Source organism: Coregonus clupeaformis, chromosome 26 (genome assembly GCF_020615455.1).
Source record: "Coregonus clupeaformis isolate EN_2021a chromosome 26, ASM2061545v1, whole genome shotgun sequence".
In the NCBI taxonomy this organism is placed as follows: domain Eukaryota; kingdom Metazoa; phylum Chordata; class Actinopteri; order Salmoniformes; family Salmonidae; genus Coregonus; species Coregonus clupeaformis.
The window spans coordinates 48753997-48773650 of record NC_059217.1 but is presented as its reverse complement, the minus strand read 5'-3'; the positions used below and the strand labels follow the sequence as shown (position 1 = coordinate 48773650).

General features: G+C 45.7%; 1 protein-coding gene across 1 annotated transcript in view; it reads left to right on the top strand.

The window, feature by feature from the left end:
• The first annotated feature begins 25 nt into the window (after positions 1–25).
• The window catches only part of iqch (IQ motif containing H), a 126833-nt gene continuing 107204 nt past the window's right edge, over positions 26–19654 (top strand). Inside the window, exons 1-7 of the mRNA XM_045207903.1 lie at positions 26–337; positions 575–697; positions 888–985; positions 1064–1139; positions 2288–2407; positions 10647–10764; positions 17845–17964. Of these exons, the coding sequence (XP_045063838.1) occupies positions 287–337; positions 575–697; positions 888–985; positions 1064–1139; positions 2288–2407; positions 10647–10764; positions 17845–17964 (706 nt within the window). The 5' untranslated portion in view covers positions 26–286. The remainder of the gene's footprint in view (positions 338–574; positions 698–887; positions 986–1063; positions 1140–2287; positions 2408–10646; positions 10765–17844; positions 17965–19654) is intronic.

Below are 19654 nucleotides of genomic sequence, written 5' to 3'. Positions count from 1 at the left end.
AGCGAAACCACAAATATCTAGTATGTTTGACATCTCTTTTCTCCTCTCCCATTCGCCCACTTAGAAAATGTAGCATCTCGTTGCCTTAGTTACAGTGTTTTGTCAGGGGCCAGGCAGAGGATGGCAAAGGGATTGTTGACATGGAAGTTGTCAAGCTTTCCGCAACAATAAATAGCTAGCCAATTAGCCAGCTAGCAAACCATGCAGCATTTCACATGCAATGGGACTTTGATGCTTTGAAAGTGTTTACAGAAACTTGCAAGTTTTTACAGAAAGTGGCAAAGAAATGGCTGACGTCCTCAAAAACTCAGATGAGCTGGGAAACGTTTTAGTCCAGGTAACGACGTTAACGTTAGCTAGCTACATTTGCTGTGTTGTTGTTTTGTTGCTAGCTAACTGTTTTTTATTGTTTATATTTTGTATGAATTAGCTAGTTATTTATAGTTATCTAGCTAAAGTTAGGCTACACAATTGTCTCATGAAGAGTTGTCTTGTTTTGGGATGTTGAAGGTGAATCAACAGTGATGGTATAGATTTTTCATGTTGCGTCTGGTAATTTGGTGTTCATCATCAGGTCCAGGACGATTTGAGACAGTTGAAGCGTACTCTTGGCCGTATCACCTTCCACGAGAAGGGAGAAACCGTGGACATCCAGGCCTTGGACACTGCCATCCGCAGGACAGAGAGTGGGATCAGGGTTAGGACTACGCCTGTCTTCTGCACACATCTGAAAACATCTTCATTATGCCCTACCAGCTAAGTCACCTAAAGACAAGGCTATATAACCTTCTTGAAAGATCATGAATCACACACACACACACAATACACTGAGCACTGATATCAATAGCATTCCAACATAACCCTAACCCATGAACATTTGTTTCCAGAGGCGTGCAGAGGAGTATCAGAAGACAGTCAATAGGCAGGTACTGACTCTTCCCAGCATCGAAGACCTAGAGAAGAAGAATGTACAGATTCCCAAATGGTAAGTCGTTTTCTCAGGACTGCCTACATTGTTATTTTTTGAGTACAGTATGAGTCTGACCAGCAGTATGTCATACAGGAGGCCCCCTCTGGAGAGTATCCCAGACATGCATCCTCAGAGAGGCCAGAGTGTGGGGGCTTCACCTGGGGAGAAGGTAAATACTATAGGTCTAGTCATCCACAGCTCACACCTGTCAACTTGGAGGAATCTGTAACATATCACTACAATCTGTGGGCTATAATTAAGCAATAAGGCACGAGGGGGTGTGGTATATGGCCTATATATATATATATATATATATATATATATATATATACACACTACCGTTCCAAAGTTTGGGGTCACTTAGAAATGTCCTTGTTTTCGAAAGAAAAGCATTTTTTTTGTCCATTTAAAATAACATCAAATTGATCAGAAGTACAGTGTAGACATTGTTAATGTTGTAAATGGCTATTGTAGCTGGAAACGGCTGATTTGTAATGGAATATCTACATAGACGTACAGAGTACCATTATCAGCAGCCATCAATCCTGTGTTCCAATGGCATGTTGTGTTTGCTAATCCAAGTTTATCATTTTAAAAGGCTAATTGATCATTAGAAAACCCTTTTGCAATTATGTTAGCACAGCTGAAAACTGTTGTGCTGATGAAAGAAGCAATAAAACGGACCTTCTTGAGACTAGTTGAGTATCTGAAGCATCAGCAATTGTGGGTTCGATTACAGGCTCAAAATGGCCAGAAACAAATAACTTTCTTCTGAAACTCGTCAGTCTATTCTTGTTCTGAGAAATTAAGGCTATTCCATGCGAGAAATTGCCAACTGTCTGTCTCTCTCTCTCTCTCTCTCTCTCTCTCTCTCTCTCTCTCTCTCTCTCTGTCTCTCTCTCTCTCTCTCTCTCTCTCTCTCTGTCTCTCTCTCTCTGTCTCTCTCTCTCTCTCTCTGTCTCTGTCTCTCTCTCTGTCTCTCTGTCTCTGTCTCTCTCTCTGTCTCTCTCTCTGTCTTTCTGTCTCTCTCTCTGTCTCTCTCTCTCTCTGTCTCTCTCTCTGGTCTCTCTGTCTCTCTCTCTGTCTCTCTCTCTCTCTCTCTCTCTCTCTGTCTCTGTCTCTGTCTCTGTCTCTGTCTCTGTCTCTCTCTCTATCTCTCTCTCTGTCTCTCCCTCTGTCTCTCTCTCTCTCTCTCTCTCTCTCTCTCTCTCTCTCTCTCTCTCTCTCTCTCTCTCTCTCTCTCTCTCTCTCTCTCTCTCTCTCTCTGTCTCTCTCTGTCTCTCTCTCTCTGTCTCTCTCTCTCTCTGTCTTTCTCAGCACAAGGCAGCGTTGGCCATGCGTCTGCTGTATAATCCCATTCATCCAAAGAACAGGACTCTGATGCACCAAAGCTATGGAATTCAGCTTCCTGATCTACGTAAGAGATCGGGTACGACAGTGAGTAAACCTGAGTAAATGCAATACATCTTCCCTGCTCAACCCTGCATTCACCACGTCAACATTTAGCAAAGGGGAACGTTCTATTTTTTGCCATGCATTGCCTGGTCTCTTGTAACAGTCCTGCAAATCGAGTAGCTGGCCAGAGCATGCAATATTTTGTCCTGGGTTCTGAGTCAGATGATCTATTGTCGTTCCTCTATCAGAAATGACAGTATGCAATGATCTGTACCAGTGACCCCTTCCCTCCATTCAGTTAAGTGTGAGGTTTCATCTGGGCGCTTCTCACCATGTTATTATTGTGTTATTATTGTGACTCTGTTAATTTCTACATTGTGAGTTATTGATTTCCAGCTCTCTGAGCCTGAATATCGATACAGCACATCAATACCAACATACACAACACAGCCTTCTGGGGAAGATTTGATTAGGACGGTATTACAGGAATTGTTATTGAGATAAATTGGATGTTTTTATTATGAATTGAGGGACTAGGTGTCATTCCAGACTGGTGCGTTGCTTTAAACCCCAGGCTGATCCGTTGTCCCATGCTGGAGTGAAGAGTGATGGGACAGGTTGAGACAGTAACAGATGACTGTAGTCACCCTGCTCAGAGAAGAGACTGTCTGTGTACCAGATGACATCCTACAGTATTCCCTACATAGTGCTCTACCTTTGTAGCCTGATCTGATCCACCATCCTGACTGTTGTAGCAAAACAGATCAGGATGGTCAAACCGGCTACTAGTTTTGACCAGAGACCGATGGGTGCTACTAGTCCTATGGGCCCTGGTCTAAAGTAGTGCACTAGATAAGGAATAGGGTGATATTAGGGACTGAACCACAGGGACAAGAAGGTAATCTGTCTTTAGAGATGACAGCTAGCCTGCAGAGATGACAGCTAGCCTGCAGAGATGACAGCTAGCCGGCAGAGATGACAGCTGGCCCGCAGAGATGACAGCTAGCCGGCAGAGATGACAGCTAGCCGGCAGAGATGACAGCTGGCCGGCAGAGATGACAGCTAGGCGGCAGAGATGACAGCTGGCCCGCAGAGATGACAGCTAGCCGGCAGAGATGACAGCTAGCCGGCAGAGATGACAGCTGGCCGGCAGAGATGACAGCTGGCCGGCAGAGATGACAGCTGGCCGGCAGAGATTACAGCTGGCCGGCAGAGATGACAGCTGGCCGGCAGAGATGACAGCTGGCCGGCAGAGATGACAGCTGGCCGGCAGAGATGACAGCTGGCCGGCAGCACGTCTCTTGGTAAAACACATTCATCTCTCCACCATTCGTTTAGGACCAGTTGTTTTCTTTTTTCCTTCCTCTCCAATCGCTGTCATTCTTCCCTGCTCCCGTACCTAGTGTGCGTCCCAAATGGCACCCTATTCCCTACATAGTGCGTTACTTTTACCGAATCATCCCCAGCTTCCAATTCCCCCGTAACTATTCCACAGGTCATTGCTGTAAAAGAGAATATGTCCTCAGTCAACTTACCTGGTAAAGTAAGAGTGAATAAATAAATACAAATTGACCACAGCCCAATGGGACAGCTGTAGAGCAGTAGCCCGTTACACAGCGATGGGCCCTGGTCAAAAATAGTGCACTATGTAGGGAACAGGGGGTCATTTAGGACGCCTCTCTGGTAATGTCACTGGGAAGGGCAGTGAGCCTGTCACACTGATACACAGGAAGCTGTAAGAGTTGACTGCTGGAAGCGGAGACACATGAAGCTGTAAGAGTTGACTGCTGGAAGCGGAGACACAGGAAGCTGTAAGAGTTGACTGCTGTCACTGATACACAGGAAGCTGTAAGAGTTGACTGCTGGAAGCGGAGACACAGGAAGCTGTAAGAGTTGACTGCTGTCACTGATACACAGGAAGCTGTAACTGATACATTTTAGTAATTTAGCAGACGCTCTTATCCAGAGTGACTTACAGTTAGTGAGTGCATACATTTCCATACTGGCCCACCGTGGGAAACGAACCCACAACCCTGGCGTTGCAAGCGCCATGCTCTACCAACTGAGCTACAAGGGACTGATACACAGGAAGCTGTAAGAGTTGACTGCTGGAAGCGGAAACACAGGAAGCTGTAAGAGTTGACTGCTGGAAGCGGAGACACAGGAAGCTGTAAGAGTTGGCTACTGTCACTGATACACAGGAAGCTTCAAGAGTTGACTGCTGTCACTGATACACAGGAAGCTTCAAGAGTTGGCTACTGTCACTGAGACACAGGAAGCTTCAAGAGTTGACTGCTGTCACTGATACACAGGAAGCTGTAAGAGTTGACTGATGTCACTGATACACAGGAAGCTTCAAGAGTTGGCTACTGTCACTGATACACAGGAAGCTTCAAGAGTTGACTGCTGTCACTGATACACAGGAAGCTTCAAGAGTTGACTGATGTCACTGATACACAGGAAGCTGTAAGAGTTGGCTACTGTCACTGATACACAGGAAGCTGTAAGAGTTGGCTACTGTCACTGATACACAGGAAGCTTCAAGAGTTGACTGCTGTCACTGATACACAGGAAGCTGTAAGAGTTGACTGATGTCACTGATACACAGGAAGCTTCAAGAGTTGACTGCTGTCACTGATACACAGGAAGCTGTAAGAGTTGACTGATACACAGGAAGCTGTAAGAGTTGACTGATGTCACTGATACACAGGAAGCTTCAAGAGTTGACTGCTGTCACTGATACATAGGAAGCTGTAAGAGTTGACTGATGTCACTGATACACAGGAAGCTTCAAGAGTTGACTGCTGTCACTGATACACAGGAAGCTTTAAGAGTTGACTGATGTCACTGATACACAGGAAGCTGTAAGAGTTGGCTGATGTCACTGATACACAGGAAGCTTCAAGAGTTGACTGCTGTCACTGATACATAGGAAGCTATAAGAGTTGACTGCTGTCACTCTGATACACAGGAAGCTGTAAGAGTTGGCTGCTGGAAGCGGAGACACAGGAAGCTGTAAGAGTTGACTGATGTCACTGATACACAGGAAGCTGTAAGAGTTGACTGCTGTCACTGATACACAGGAAGCTGTAAGAGTTGACTGCTGTCACTCTGATACACAGGAAGCTGTAAGAGTTGACTGCTGGAAGCGGAGACACAGGAAGCTGTAAGAGTTGACTGCTGGAAGCGGAGACACAGGAAGCTGTAAGAGTTGACTGATGTCACTGATACACAGGAAGCTGTAAGAGTTGACTGCTGGAAGCGGAGACACAGGAAGCTGTAAGAGTTGACTGCTGGAAGCGGAGACACAGGAAGCTGTAAGAGTTGACTGCTGTCACTGATACACAGGAAGCTGTAAGAGTTGGCTGCTGGAAGCGGAGACACAGGAAGCTGTAAGAGTTGACTGCTGTCACTGATACACAGGAAGCTGTAACTGATACATTTTAGTAGACGCTCTTATCCAGAGTGACTTACAGTTAGTGAGTGCATACATTTTCATACTGGCCCACCGTGGGATACGAACCCACAACCCTGGCGTTGCAAGCGCCATGCTCTACCAACTGAGCTACAGGGGACTGATACACAGGAAGCTGTAAGAGTTGGCTACTGTCACTGATACACAGGAAGCTTCAAGAGTTGACTGCTGTCACTGATACACAGGAAGCTGTAAGAGTTGGCTGCTGTCACTCTGTTACACAGAGGCTGTAAGAGTTGGCTGCTGTCACTCTGTTACACAGGAAGCTGTAAGAGTTGACTGATGTCACTGATACACAGGAAGCTGTAAGAGTTGGCTGCTGTCACTCTGTTACACAGAGGCTGTAAGAGTTGACTGCTGTCACTGATACACAGGAAGCTTCAAGAGTTATAATAATAATAATAATAATAATAATATGCCATTTAGCAGACGCTTTTATCCAAAGCGACTTACAGTCATGCGTGCATACATTTTTGTGTATGGGTGGTCCCGGGGATCGAACCCACTACCCTGGCGTTACAAGCGCCGTGCTCTACCAATTGAGCTACAGAGGACCACGTTGTAGCTCAAGAGTTGGCTACTGTCACTGATACACAGGAAGCTTCAAGAGTTGACTGACGTCACTGATACACAGGAAGCTTCAAGAGTTGACTGCTGTCACTGATACACAGGAAGCTTCAAGAGTTGGCTACTGTCACTGATACACAGGAAGCTTCAAGAGTTGACTGATGTCACTGATACACAGGAAGCTGTAAGAGTTGGCTGATGTCACTGATACACAGGAAGCTGTAAGAGTTGGCTGCTGGAAGCGGAGACACAGGAAGCTGTAAGAGTTGACTGCTGTCACTGATACACAGGAAGCTGTAAGAGTTGGCTGCTGGAAGCGGAGACACAGGAAGCTGTAAGAGTTGACTGCTGTCACTGATACACAGGAAGCTGTAAGAGTTGGCTGCTGGAAGCGGAGACACAGGAAGCTGTAAGAGTTGACTGATGTCACTGATACACAGGAAGCTGTAAGAGTTGGCTGCTGGAAGCGGAGACACAGGAAGCTGTAAGAGTTGACTGCTGTCACTGATACACAGGAAGCTATAAGAGTTGACTGCTGGAAGCGGAGACACAGGAAGCTGTAAGAGTTGACTGCTGGAAGCGGAGACACAGGAAGCTGTAAGAGTTGACTGCTGTCACTTATACACAGGAATATGTAAGAGTTGGCTGCTGGAAGCGGAGACACAGGAAGCTGTAAGAGTTGACTGCTGGAAGCGGAGACACAGGAAGCTGTAAGAGTTGACTGCTGTCACTGATACACAGGAAGCTGTAAGAGTTGACTGCTGTCACTGATACACAGGAAGCTGTAACTGATACATTTTAGTCATTTAGCAGACGCTCTTATCCAGAGTGACTTTCAGTTAGTGAGTGCATACATTTTCATACTGGCCCACCGTGGGAAACGAACCCACAACCCTGGCGTTGCAAGCGCCATATTCTACCAACTGAGCTACAGGGGACTGATACACAGGAAGCTTTAAGAGTTGACTGATGTCACTGATACACAGGAAGCTGTAAGAGTTGACTGATGTCACTGATACACAGGAAGCTGTAAGAGTTGGCTGCTGTCACTGATACACAGGAAGCTGTAAGAGTTGACTGCTGGAAGCGGAGACACAGGAAGCTGTAAGAGTTGGCTGCTGGAAGCGGAGACACAGGAAGCTGTAAGAGTTGACTGATGTCACTGATACACAGGAAGCTGTAAGAGTTGACTGATGTCACTGATACACAGGAAGCTGTAAGAGTTGACTGATGTCACTGATACACAGGAAGCTGTAAGAGTTGGCTGCTGGAAGCGGAGACACAGGAAGCTGTAAGAGTTGACTGATGTCACTGATACACAGGAAGCTGTAAGAGTTGACTGATGTCACTGATACACAGGAAGCTGTAAGAGTTGGCTGCTGGAAGCGGAGACACAGGAAGCTGTAAGAGTTGACTGATGTCACTGATACACAGGAAGCTGTAAGAGTTGACTGATGTCACTGATACACAGGAAGCTGTAAGAGTTGACTGATGTCACTGATACACAGGAAGCTGTAAGAGTTGGCTGCTGTCACTGATACACAGGAAGCTGTAAGAGTTGACTGCTGGAAGCGGAGACACAGGAAGCTGTAAGAGTTGGCTGCTGGATGCGGAGACACAGGAAGCTGTAAGAGTTGACTGCTGTCACTGATACACAGGAAGCTGTAAGAGTTGACTGCTGTCACTGATACACAGGAAGCTGTAAGAGTTGGCTGCTGGAAGCGGAGACACAGGAAGCTGTAAGAGTTGACTGCTGTCACTGATACACAGGAAGCTGTAAGAGTTGACTGCTGGAAGCGGAGACACAGGAAGCTGTAAGAGTTGACTGATGTCACTGATACACAGGAAGCTGTAAGAGTTGACTGATGTCACTGATACACAGGAAGCTGTAAGAGTTGGCTGCTGGAAGCGGAGACACAGGAAGCTGTAAGAGTTGACTGATGTCACTGATACACAGGAAGCTGTAAGAGTTGACTGATGTCACTGATACACAGGAAGCTGTAAGAGTTGACTGATGTCACTGATACACAGGAAGCTGTAAGAGTTGACTGATGTCACTGATACACAGGAAGCTGTAAGAGTTGGCTGCTGGAAGCGGAGACACAGGAAGCTGTAAGAGTTGACTGATGTCACTGATACACAGGAAGCTGTAAGAGTTGACTGATGTCACTGATACACAGGAAGCTGTAAGAGTTGACTGCTGGAAGCGGAGACACAGGAAGCTGTAAGAGTTGGCTGCTGGAAGCGGAGACACAGGAAGCTGTAAGAGTTGACTGCTGTCACTGATACACAGGAAGCTGTAAGAGTTGACTGCTGTCACTGATACACAGGAAGCTGTAAGAGTTGGCTGCTGGAAGCGGAGACACAGGAAGCTGTAAGAGTTGACTGCTGTCACTGATACACAGGAAGCTGTAAGAGTTGACTGCTGCTGGAAGCGGAGACACGGGAGTGCAGCAGCCTGGAGCACATCAGCATCAGCATTCTCTGCAGGAACCCTGCGCTGCCTGATTGCTGTGATATGGGCTGGTGCTTTACAGCTGTCTCTGGACAGGAGAGGGGACATGGCTGCCTCCGTCCTGCATACCAATAAGACGAGACAGCTGTAGCCAGTAGATAAGCCTACCCACTGGTAACCACTGGCTCTCTGCCCGGCCTGCTACAGCGACAGATATGCTCAGCTCTTCTCCTTCACTGGAAAGCTAGCCTTTTCTCTAGCCTGGGTCTCAGATCGGTTGGTGCTGTCTTGCCGCGCTAAACATAAAGGAGTTGGAGAGATGGACTCAAACAGATCTGGACCCAGGCTACCTTTCCTCCGTGACACATCCTGAAATAGCTGTGTGACTGTGAGGAGAAGCGAGTGAGCATCTGGCTGCTGTGTCTGGTCTGTCAGGTGGTCTGTCAGGTGGTCTGTCATAGAGCTCAGTAGTCTGAACAGAAACGAGCAGGCTGAACACCAGGGAAAAGTTCAGCAGGACACAACATTTTATGAACGTTCAGGTAGAAATATGGTATGTAGAACAAACATGCCTCTTTGACATGTAGAACAAGGAATCATGTTGGATCTATTCTTGGTATTTCTATCTGCAAAGTACGACAACGTTCGGCAACTGAACAGGATCTGGAGGAACAGATAGCAAGACCAACGCATACAGGACGGATACAGGTGTACACTGCTCTGCATGTGTTCAAAAACAAACCACACCTGTATGTTTCGAGTGTTTCTCGAGAAGCATTGCCAGCGTTGTGATTGATTGCTGCAGGGGAGTGGCTTATTGGCCGATTTACAATGTCATTAGCTCTCCTGCTTAATGAATGCAGAGACATCTGTTGGTTGTAATCACAGAGGCAGGAGTTTTGAGGCAGGTGTTTCTGCCTGAGTGAGGGAGAGCAGCAGGTTCATAGTCTTTCCTCCCTTGAAACATTCATCCCTATAGTTCAAGTTTCAATGCTAGGGTTGCAAAATTCTGGTAACCTTTCCAATATTCTCAGGTTTTCCCGTCAGAAATCCTGGTTGGACGATTCTGTAATTACTGCTTCTTCCATTCGATTCCAGGAATCTTCCAACTGGGATTTTTGAGGAAACTAGGAATTTTTGGAAAGTTACCGGAATTTTGCAACCCTATGCAATGCCCTACTGCTGACCTGGGAATCTCAGTAGGAGTAACTCTGACTCACAATACAAGGAGGTACTGACCTCTACCGTTTCACAGTACAGGGAGGTACTGATCTCTACTGTTTCACAGTACAGGGAGGTACTGATCTCTACTGTTTCACAGTACAGGGAGGTACTGATCTCTAATGTTTCACAGTACAGGGAGGTACTGATCTCTACTGTTTCACAGTACAGGGAGGTACTGATCTCTAATGTTTCACAGTACAGGGAGGTACTGATCTCTACTGTTTCACAGTACAGGGAGGTACTGATCTCTACTGTTTCACAGTACAGGGAGGTACTGATCTCTACTGTTTCACAGTACAGGGATGTACTGATCTCTACTGTTTCACAGTACAGGGAGGTACTGATCTCTACTTGGATGATTGGGGGATATGCTCTCACTTAGGGTACTTGTGTAATCTGTCATGCCATATTCTTGCAAAACACACCTGAAGCTGTCATAAGAAATTGGACAGACATACCCAGCCAGCCGTCACCTCTCTCAAGAAAAAGTTTCAGTCAATAATAATATAAAAATAATAATAATAATAAAATATTGACTCTGACTTTGTTCTGTTCTCCAGGGGCCCACTCAGAGGGTAGTGACTGGTCCCACAGTGGGCAGGCTGGCTATAGTGCCAGGTGGAGCACACAATAACCTGTATCTGGTACCACCACTGTCTGAAGAAGACATGACAGCAGGTGATCATATACACACACACACCATTATCACTATCATTATCACAGCCACATTATCACAATCATAACCACACTATCGCTATCATTATCACAACCTGACTATCACTATCACAACCGCACTATCATTATCGTGACCACATTATCACTATCATTATCGCAACTGCATTATCACTATCGTTATCGCAACCTCACTATCATTATCACAACCTCACTATCATTATCACAACATCACTATCACAACCACACTATCATAATCGCAACCACATTATTGTTATCGTAACCGCATTACCACAACCACATTATTTCTATCATTATCGCAACCTCACTATCACTAACGTTATCGCAACCACACTATCACTATCATTATTGCAACCACACTATCACAACCACATTATCACTATCATTATCACAACCACACTATCACAGCCACAGTATCACTATCATTATCGCAACCCCACTATCACTATCACTATCACAACCACATTATTACTATCATTATTGTAACCTCACTATCATTATCACTATCACAACCACATTATCACTATCATTATCGCAACCACAATATCAGTATCATTATCGCAACCATATTATCACTATCATTATCACAACCACATTATCACTATCGTTATCACAAACACACTATCGCAACCACATTATCATTATCTCAACCACATTATCACTATTGAAACCACATTATCACTTTCATTATCATAGCAATACTATCACTATCACAACCACATTATCACTATCATTATCGTAACCACATTATCACTATAGTTATCACAACCTCACTATCGTTATCGCAATCGCATTATCACTTTCGTTATCGCAACCTCACTATCACTATCATTATTGCAACCTCACTATCATTATCACAACATCACTATCACAACCACACTATCATAATCGCAACCACATTATTGTTATCGTAACCACATTATCACTATCACAACCACATTCTTTCTATCATTATCACAACCTCACTATCACTAACGTTATCGCAACCACACTATCACTATCATTATTGCAACCACACTATCACTATCACAACCACATTATCACTATCACTATCACAACCACACTATCACTATCACAACCGCAGTATCACTATCATTATCGCAACCCCACTATCACTATCATTATCACAACCACATTATCACTATCATTATTGCAACTACACTATCATTATCACAACCACACTATCACTATCACAACCACATTATTACTATCATTATTGTAACATCACTATCATTATCACAAACACACTATCACTATCACTATCACAACCACATTATCACTATCATTATCACAGCCACATTATCACTATCATAACCACACTATCACTATCATTATCGCAACCACAATATCAGTATCATTATCGCAACCACATTATCACTATCATTATCGCAAACACATTATCACTATCATTATCACAAACACACTATCGTAACCACATTATCATTATTGCAGCCACATTATCACTATTGAAACCACATTATCACTTTCATTATCATAGCCATACTATCACTATCGCAAACTCACTATCACTATCACAACCATAACCACACTATCATTATCACAACCACATTATCACTATCGTAACCACATTATCACTATCACATCTACATTATCACTATCATTATAACAATCACACTATAACTATCATTATCACAGCCACATTATCACTTCCGTTACTGTAACTGCCTTATCATTGTCAAAACCACATTATCGTTATCACAACCGCATTATCGCAGCCAGTCACTCATGGTATAGTATGCTATATTGATTGAGGTCTTAAACAGTTGAAGTCGGAAGTTTACATACACTTAGGTTGGAGTCATTATCATTTTTCAACCACTCCACAAATGTCTTGTTAACAAACTATAGTTTTGGCAAGTCGGTTAGGACATCTACTTTGTGCATGACACAAGTAATTTTTCCAACAACTGTTTACAGACAGATTATTTCACTTATAATTCACTGTATCACAATTCCAGTGGGTCAGAAGTTTACATACACTTAGTTGACTGTGCCTTTAAACAGCTTGGAAAATTCCAGAAAATGATGTCATGGCTTTAGATGTATTTCAAGGCCTACCTTCAAACTCAGTGCCTCTTTGCTTGACATCATGGGAAAATGAAAAGAAATCAGCTAAGGACCTCAGAATTTTTTTTTGAGCCCTCCACAAGTCTGGTTCATCATTGGGAGCAATTTCCAAAGTACCACGTTCATCTGTACAAACAATAGTACGCAAGTATAAACACCATGGCACCACGCAGCCGTCATACCGCTCAGGAAGGAGACGCGTTCTGTCTCCTAGAGATGAACGTACTTTGGTGCGAAAAGTGCAAATCAATCCCAGAACAACAGCAAAGGACCTTGTGAAGATGCTGGAGGAAACAGGTACAAAAGTATCAATATCCACAGTAAAACGAGTCATATATTGACATAACCTGAAAGGCTGCTCAGCAAGGAAGAAGCCACTGTTCCAAAACCGCCATAAAAAAGCCAGACTACGGTTTGCAACTGCACATGGGGACAAAGATCGTACTTTTTTGAGAAATGTCCTCTGGTCTGATGAAACAAAAATAGAACTGTTTGGCCATAATGACCATTGTTATGTTTGGAGGAAAAAGGGGAAGGCTTGCAAGCCGAAGAACACCATCTCAACCGTGAAGCACGGGGGTGGCAGCATCATGCTGTGGGGGTGCTTTGCTGCAGGAGGGACTGGTGCACTTCACAAAATAGATGGCATCATGAGGAAGGAAAATTATGTGGATATATTGAAGCAACATCTCAAGACATCAGCCAGGAAGTTAAAGCTTGGTCACAAATGGGTCTTCCAAATGGACAATGACCCCAAGCATACTTCCAAAGTTGTGGCAAAATGGCTTAAGGACAACAAAGTCAAGGTATTGGAGTGGCCATCACAAAGACCTGACCTCAATCCTATAGAAAATGTGTGGGCAGGACTGAAAAAGCGTGTGCGAGCAAGGAGGCCTACAAACCTGACTCAGTTACACCAGCTCTGTCAGGAGGAGTGGGCCAAAATTCACCCAACTTATTGTGGGAAGTTTGTGGAAGGCTACCCGAAACGTTTGACCCAAGTTAAACAATTTAAAGGCAATGCTACCAAATACTAATTGAGTGTATGTAAACTTCTGACCCACTGGGTATGTGATGAAATAAATAAAAGCTGAAATAAATCATTCTCTCTACTATTATTTTAACATTTCACATTATTAAAGTGGTGATCCTAACTGACCTAAGACAGGGAATTTTTACTAGGAATAAATGTCAGTAATTGTGAAAAACTGAGTTTAAATGTATTTGGCTAAGGTGTATGTAAACTTCCGACTTCAACTGTATGTAATATTTTTACATTTACATTTACATTTACGTAATTTAGCAGACGCTCTTATCCAGAGCGACTTACAAATTGGTGCATTCACCCTATAGCCAGTGGGATAACCACTTTACTTTTGTTTTTTTTTTTGGGGGGGTAGAATGATTACTTTATCCTATCCCAGGTATTCCTTAAAGAGGTGGGGTTTCAAATGTCTCCGGAAGGTGGTGAGTGACTCCGCTGTCCTGGCGTCGTGAGGGAGCTTGTTCCACCATTGGGGTGCCAGAGCAGCGAACAGTTTTGACTGGGCTGAGCGGGAACTATGCTTCCGCAGAGGAAGGGGAGCCAGCAGGCCGGAGGTAGATGAACGCAATGCCCTCGTTTGGGTGTAGGGACTGATCAGAGCCTGAAGGTACGGAGGTGCCGTTCCCCTCACTGCTCCATAGGCAAGCACCATGGTCTTGTAACGGATGCGAGCTTCAACTGGAAGCAAGTGGAGTGTGCGGAGGAGGGGGGTGACGTGAGAGAACTTGGGAAGGTTGAACACCAGACGGGCTGCGGCATTCTGGATGAGTTGTAGGGGTTTAATGGCACAGGCAGGGAGCCCAGCCAACAGCGAGTTGCAGTAATCCAGACGGAGATGACAAGTGCCTGGATTAGGACCTGTGCCGCTTCCTGTGTAAGGCAGGGTCGTACTCTCCGAATGTTGTAGAGCATGAACCTGCAGGATCGGGTCACCGCCTTGATGTTAGCGGAGAACGACAGGGTGTTGTCCAGGGTCACGCCAAGGCTCTTCGCACTCTGGGAGGAGGACACAACGGAGTTGTCAACCGTGATGGCGAGATCATGGAACGGGCAGTCCTTCCCCGGGAGGAAGAGCAGCTCCGTCTTGCCAGGGTTCAGCTTGAGGTGGTGATCCGTCATCCATACTGATATGTCTGCCAGACATGCAGAGATGCGATTCGCCACCTGGTTATCAGAAGGGGGAAAGGAGAAGATTAGTTGTGTATCGTCAGCGTAGCAATGATAGGAGAGGCCATGTGAGGATATGACAGAGCCAAGTGACTTGGTGTATAGGGAGAAAAGGAGAGGGCCTAGAACTGAGCCCTGGGGGACACCAGTGGTGAGAGCACGTGGTGCGGAGACAGCTTCTCGCCACGCCACTTGGTAGGAGCGACCGGTCAGGTAGGACGCAATCCAGGAGTGAGCCGCGCCGGAGATGCCCAGCTCGGAGAGGGTGGAGAGGAGGATCTGATGGTTCACAGTATCAAAGGCAGCAGACAGGTCTAGAAGGACAAGAGCAGAGGAGAGAGAGTTAGCTTTAGCAGTGCGGGAGAGCCTCCGTGACACAGAGAAGAGCAGTCTCAGTTGAATGACCAGTCCTGAAACCTGACTGGTTTGGATCAAGAAGGTCATTCTGAGAGAGATAGCAAGAGAGTTGGCTAAAGACGGCACGCTCAATAGTTTTGGAAAGAAAAGAAAGAAGGGATACTGGTCTGTAGTTGTTGACATCAGTGGGATCGAGTGTTGGTTTTTTGAGAAGGGGTGCAACTCTCGCTCTCTTGAAGACGGAAGGGACATAGCCAGCGGTCAAGGATGAGTTGATCAGCGAGGTGAGGTAGGGGAGAAGGTCACCGGAGATGGTCTGGAGAAGAGAGGAGGGGATGGGTTCAAGCGGGCAGGTTGTTGGGCGGCCTGCAGTCACTAGTCGCAAGATTTTATCTGGAGAGAGAGGGGAGAAAGAAGTCAGAGCATAGGGTAGGGCAGTGTGAGCAGGACCAGCAGTGTCATTAGACTTAACAAACGAGGATCGGATGTCGTCAACCTTCTTTTCAAAGTGGTTGACGAAGTCATCCACAGAGAGGGGGGGGGGGGATTCAGCAGTGAGGAGAATGTGGCAAAGAGCTTCCTAGGGTTAGAGGCAGATGCTTGGAATTTAGAGTGGTAGAAAGTGGCCTTAGCAGCAGAAACAGATGAAGAAAATGTAGAGAGGAGGGAGTGAAAAGATGCCAGGTCGTCAGGGAGTTTAGTTTTCTTCCATTTCCGCTCAGCTGCCCGGAGCTCTGGTCTGTGAGCTCGCAATGAGTCATCAAGCCACGGAGCTGGAGGGGAGGACCGAGCCGGCCGGGAGGATAGGGGACACAGGGAGTCAAAGGATGCAGAAAGGGAGGAGAGGAGGGTTGAGGAGGCAGAATCAGGAGATTGGAGGGAGAAGGATTGAGCAGAGGGAAGAGATGATAGGATGGAAGAGGAGAGAGTAGTGGGAGAGAGAGAGCGAAGGTTGCGGCGGCGCTGCTACCATCTGTGTAGGGGCAGAGTGAGTAGTGTTGGAGGAGAGCGAGAGAGAAAAGGATACAAAGTAGTGGTCGGAGACATGGAGGGGAGTTGCAGTGAGATTAGTAGAAGAGCAACATCTAGTAAAGATGAAGTCAAGCGTATTGCCTGCCTTGTGAGTAGGGGGACGGTGAGAGGGTGAGGTCAAAAGAGGAGAGGAGTGGAAAGAAGGAGGCAGAGAGAAATGAGTCAAATGTAGACGTAGGGAGGTTGAAATCCCCCAAAACTGTGAAGGGTGAGCCATCCTCAGGAAAGGAACTTATCAAGGCGTCAAGCTCATTGATGAACTCTCCAAGGGAACCTGGAGGGCGATATATGACAAGGATATTAAGCTTAAATGGGCTAGTGACTGTGACAGCGTGGAATTCAAATGAGGAGATAGACAGATGGGTTAGGGGAAAAATTGAGAATGACCACTTGGGAGAGATGAGGATTCCTGTGCCACCACCCCTCTGACCAGATGCTCTCGGGGTATGCGAGAACACATGGTCAGACGAGGAGAGAGCAGTAGGAGTAGCAGTGTTTTCAGTGGTAATCCATGTTTCCGTCAGCGCCAGGAAGTCGAGGGACTGGAGGGTAGCATAGGCTGGGATGAAGTCAGCCTTGTTGGCAGCAGAACGGCAGTTCCAGAGGCTGCCTGAGACCTGGAACTCCAGGTGTGTGGTGCGTGCAGGGACCACCAGGTTAGAGAGGCAGCAGCCACGCGGTGTGAGGCGTTTGTGTAGCCTGTGCGGAGAGGAGAGAACAGGGATAGGCAGAGGCATAGTTGACAGGCTGTAGCAGATGGCTACAATAATGCAGAGGAGATCGGAATGAAATGAACTAAACATCTGGGAAAGGAGAGAGCAGGGCCTCCCTCACCAAAAAAATATATAACTCTCCCAACTTCCACCTCAGAAACTATAATTGTTTCACTGAACCACCCGAATAAAACTCTCCCAACTTCCACTTTAGAAATTAGAATTGTTGTAAACTACAGCGGTTCAATGTTTCAAGGAATGGACTCAACTTACTTTATTCAGCTAGCTAACTATGACACCATAGCTAACTAGCATGGTGTCATAGCATAGCTAACTAATATCTATCATATGGCACCCCAATGGTGGAACAATCTCCCTCACGACGCCAGGACAGCGGAGTCACTGACCACCTTCCGGAGACACTTGAAACCCTACCTCTTTAAGGAATACCTGGAATAGTATAATAGTATAAAGTAATCCTTCTACCCCCCCCCCCCACAAAATATATAAAATAAATAATATAATATAAAATAAATAACATTGTAAAGTGGTTGTCCCACTGGCTGTCATAAGGTGAATGCACCAATTTGTAAGTAGCTCTGGATGAGAGAGCGTCTGCTAAATGACGTAAATGTAAATGTAATATTGACTGTGTTGTTGCAGGCATTGCCAGTCTACTGGCCAAGGGTTTAACCCCCGCAGCTGCAGATGTGTTCAGGACTACTGTCCAGCCCAAGGCTGCTCCACTACACCCCAGAGAAGACAGCTGCTCCTCCAAGTTGGGTCAGTTCTGTTGTTCATTACTATTGGTAGTGACTGCATACATTTCATACTTTCTTTTCTCCTTACTGGTCCCCCCTGTGGGAATCGAACCCACAACCCTGGCGTTGCAAGCGCCATGCTCTACCAACTGAGTCAGGGCGGGACCATCAGAGACCCGGAGTAGAGTAGGAGTGTTGATCTAGGATCAGTTTTGCCCTTTAGATAGTAATGAATACATTTACATTACATTTTAGTCATTTAGCAGACGCTCTTATCCAGAGCGACTTACAGTTAGTGAATATATTTTTTTTTATACTGGCCCCCCGTGGGAAACGAACCCACAACCCTGGCGTTGCAAACACCATGCTCTATCAACTGAGCTACATCCCTGCCGGCCATTCCCTCCCCTACCCTGGACGACGCTGGGCCAATTGTGCGCCGCCCATATTTACTTTGAGGGGAAGGAAGTAAGGAGACATTTTCAAAGTATTCAAACAGGGCCAGTGTACTGCCAAGCAGGACATATTTATTTAGTTGTGCTGAAGCATGGCAGGGCAGTGTATCTCTTGGGTAAAGCTCGACTTAGGCCAGGATTGGAGTCCCATCTGCTGACCCCATGTTTTTTTTTAGGCCATCAGTGGAGAATACAGAATACAGGCCCTGACCTCTGTCACATGCTGATCTAGGATCAGTTTTGCCCTTTAGATTGTAATGCATACAGGCCCTGCACCTGATCAGTACTGCTCTGTGGGCTCAACAGCAGCCAATAGCTAGGCCATTCATACAGCTCTGTGGGCTCAACAGCAGCCAATAGCCAAGCCATTCATACTGGTCTGGAACAGTACATGGCAGGCAGCACCTGATTTTAGTCAGATTGTAAATGACTCTGGATAAAAGCGTCTGCTGAATGACTGACTAAATTGTAAATTTAGTCACATAATGTAGTCATAGGTTTTGTGATCGTTGATTGATGCTCTGTGAACTGTCATTGTTGTGTTCTGAAGCCTTCACCTAACACAGTTATGATCAGACAGTACAGAGAGACTGTTCTCATGTAGACTAAAAGGCTCAGACAGAGATTACATTTACTGTTTGTTCTATACTTGATTATTCTAGACACATTGGGCCCATATTCATGAAGTGTCTCAGAGTAGGAGTCTTTCCTTTTAAAATGATAATGAATGGACCAGGGGGACCTGATCCTAGATCAACACTCCCACTCTGAAACGCTTTATGAATACAGGACCACCCGGATCTCAGTCACATTTAATATGTCATCGTTTTTTGTATGATCATGGCTTCATGCTCAATGAACTGTCATTGTTTGTTCCGATAATACATAATATCATACAGGATAGTGCAGAACGAGACTATTCTCACATAGACTCGGACAGAGATGATCTCAATCACTGTGAACACTGCTGCCTGCTAATGCTTGGCCAGGCATGGAGAAAGAGCTCTCTCCTTGCAACAGATCACTGCTGCCTGCTAATGCTTGGCTAGGCATGGAGAAAGAGCCCCCTCCTTGCAACAGATCACTGCTGCCTGCTAATGCTTGGCTAGGCATGGAGAAAGAGCTCTCTCCTTGCAACGGATCACTGCTGCCTGCTAATGCTTGGCTAGGCATGGAGAAAGAGCTCTCTCCTTGCAACGGATCACTGCTGCCTGCTAATGCTTGACTAGGCATGGAGAAAGAGCTCTCTCCTTGCAA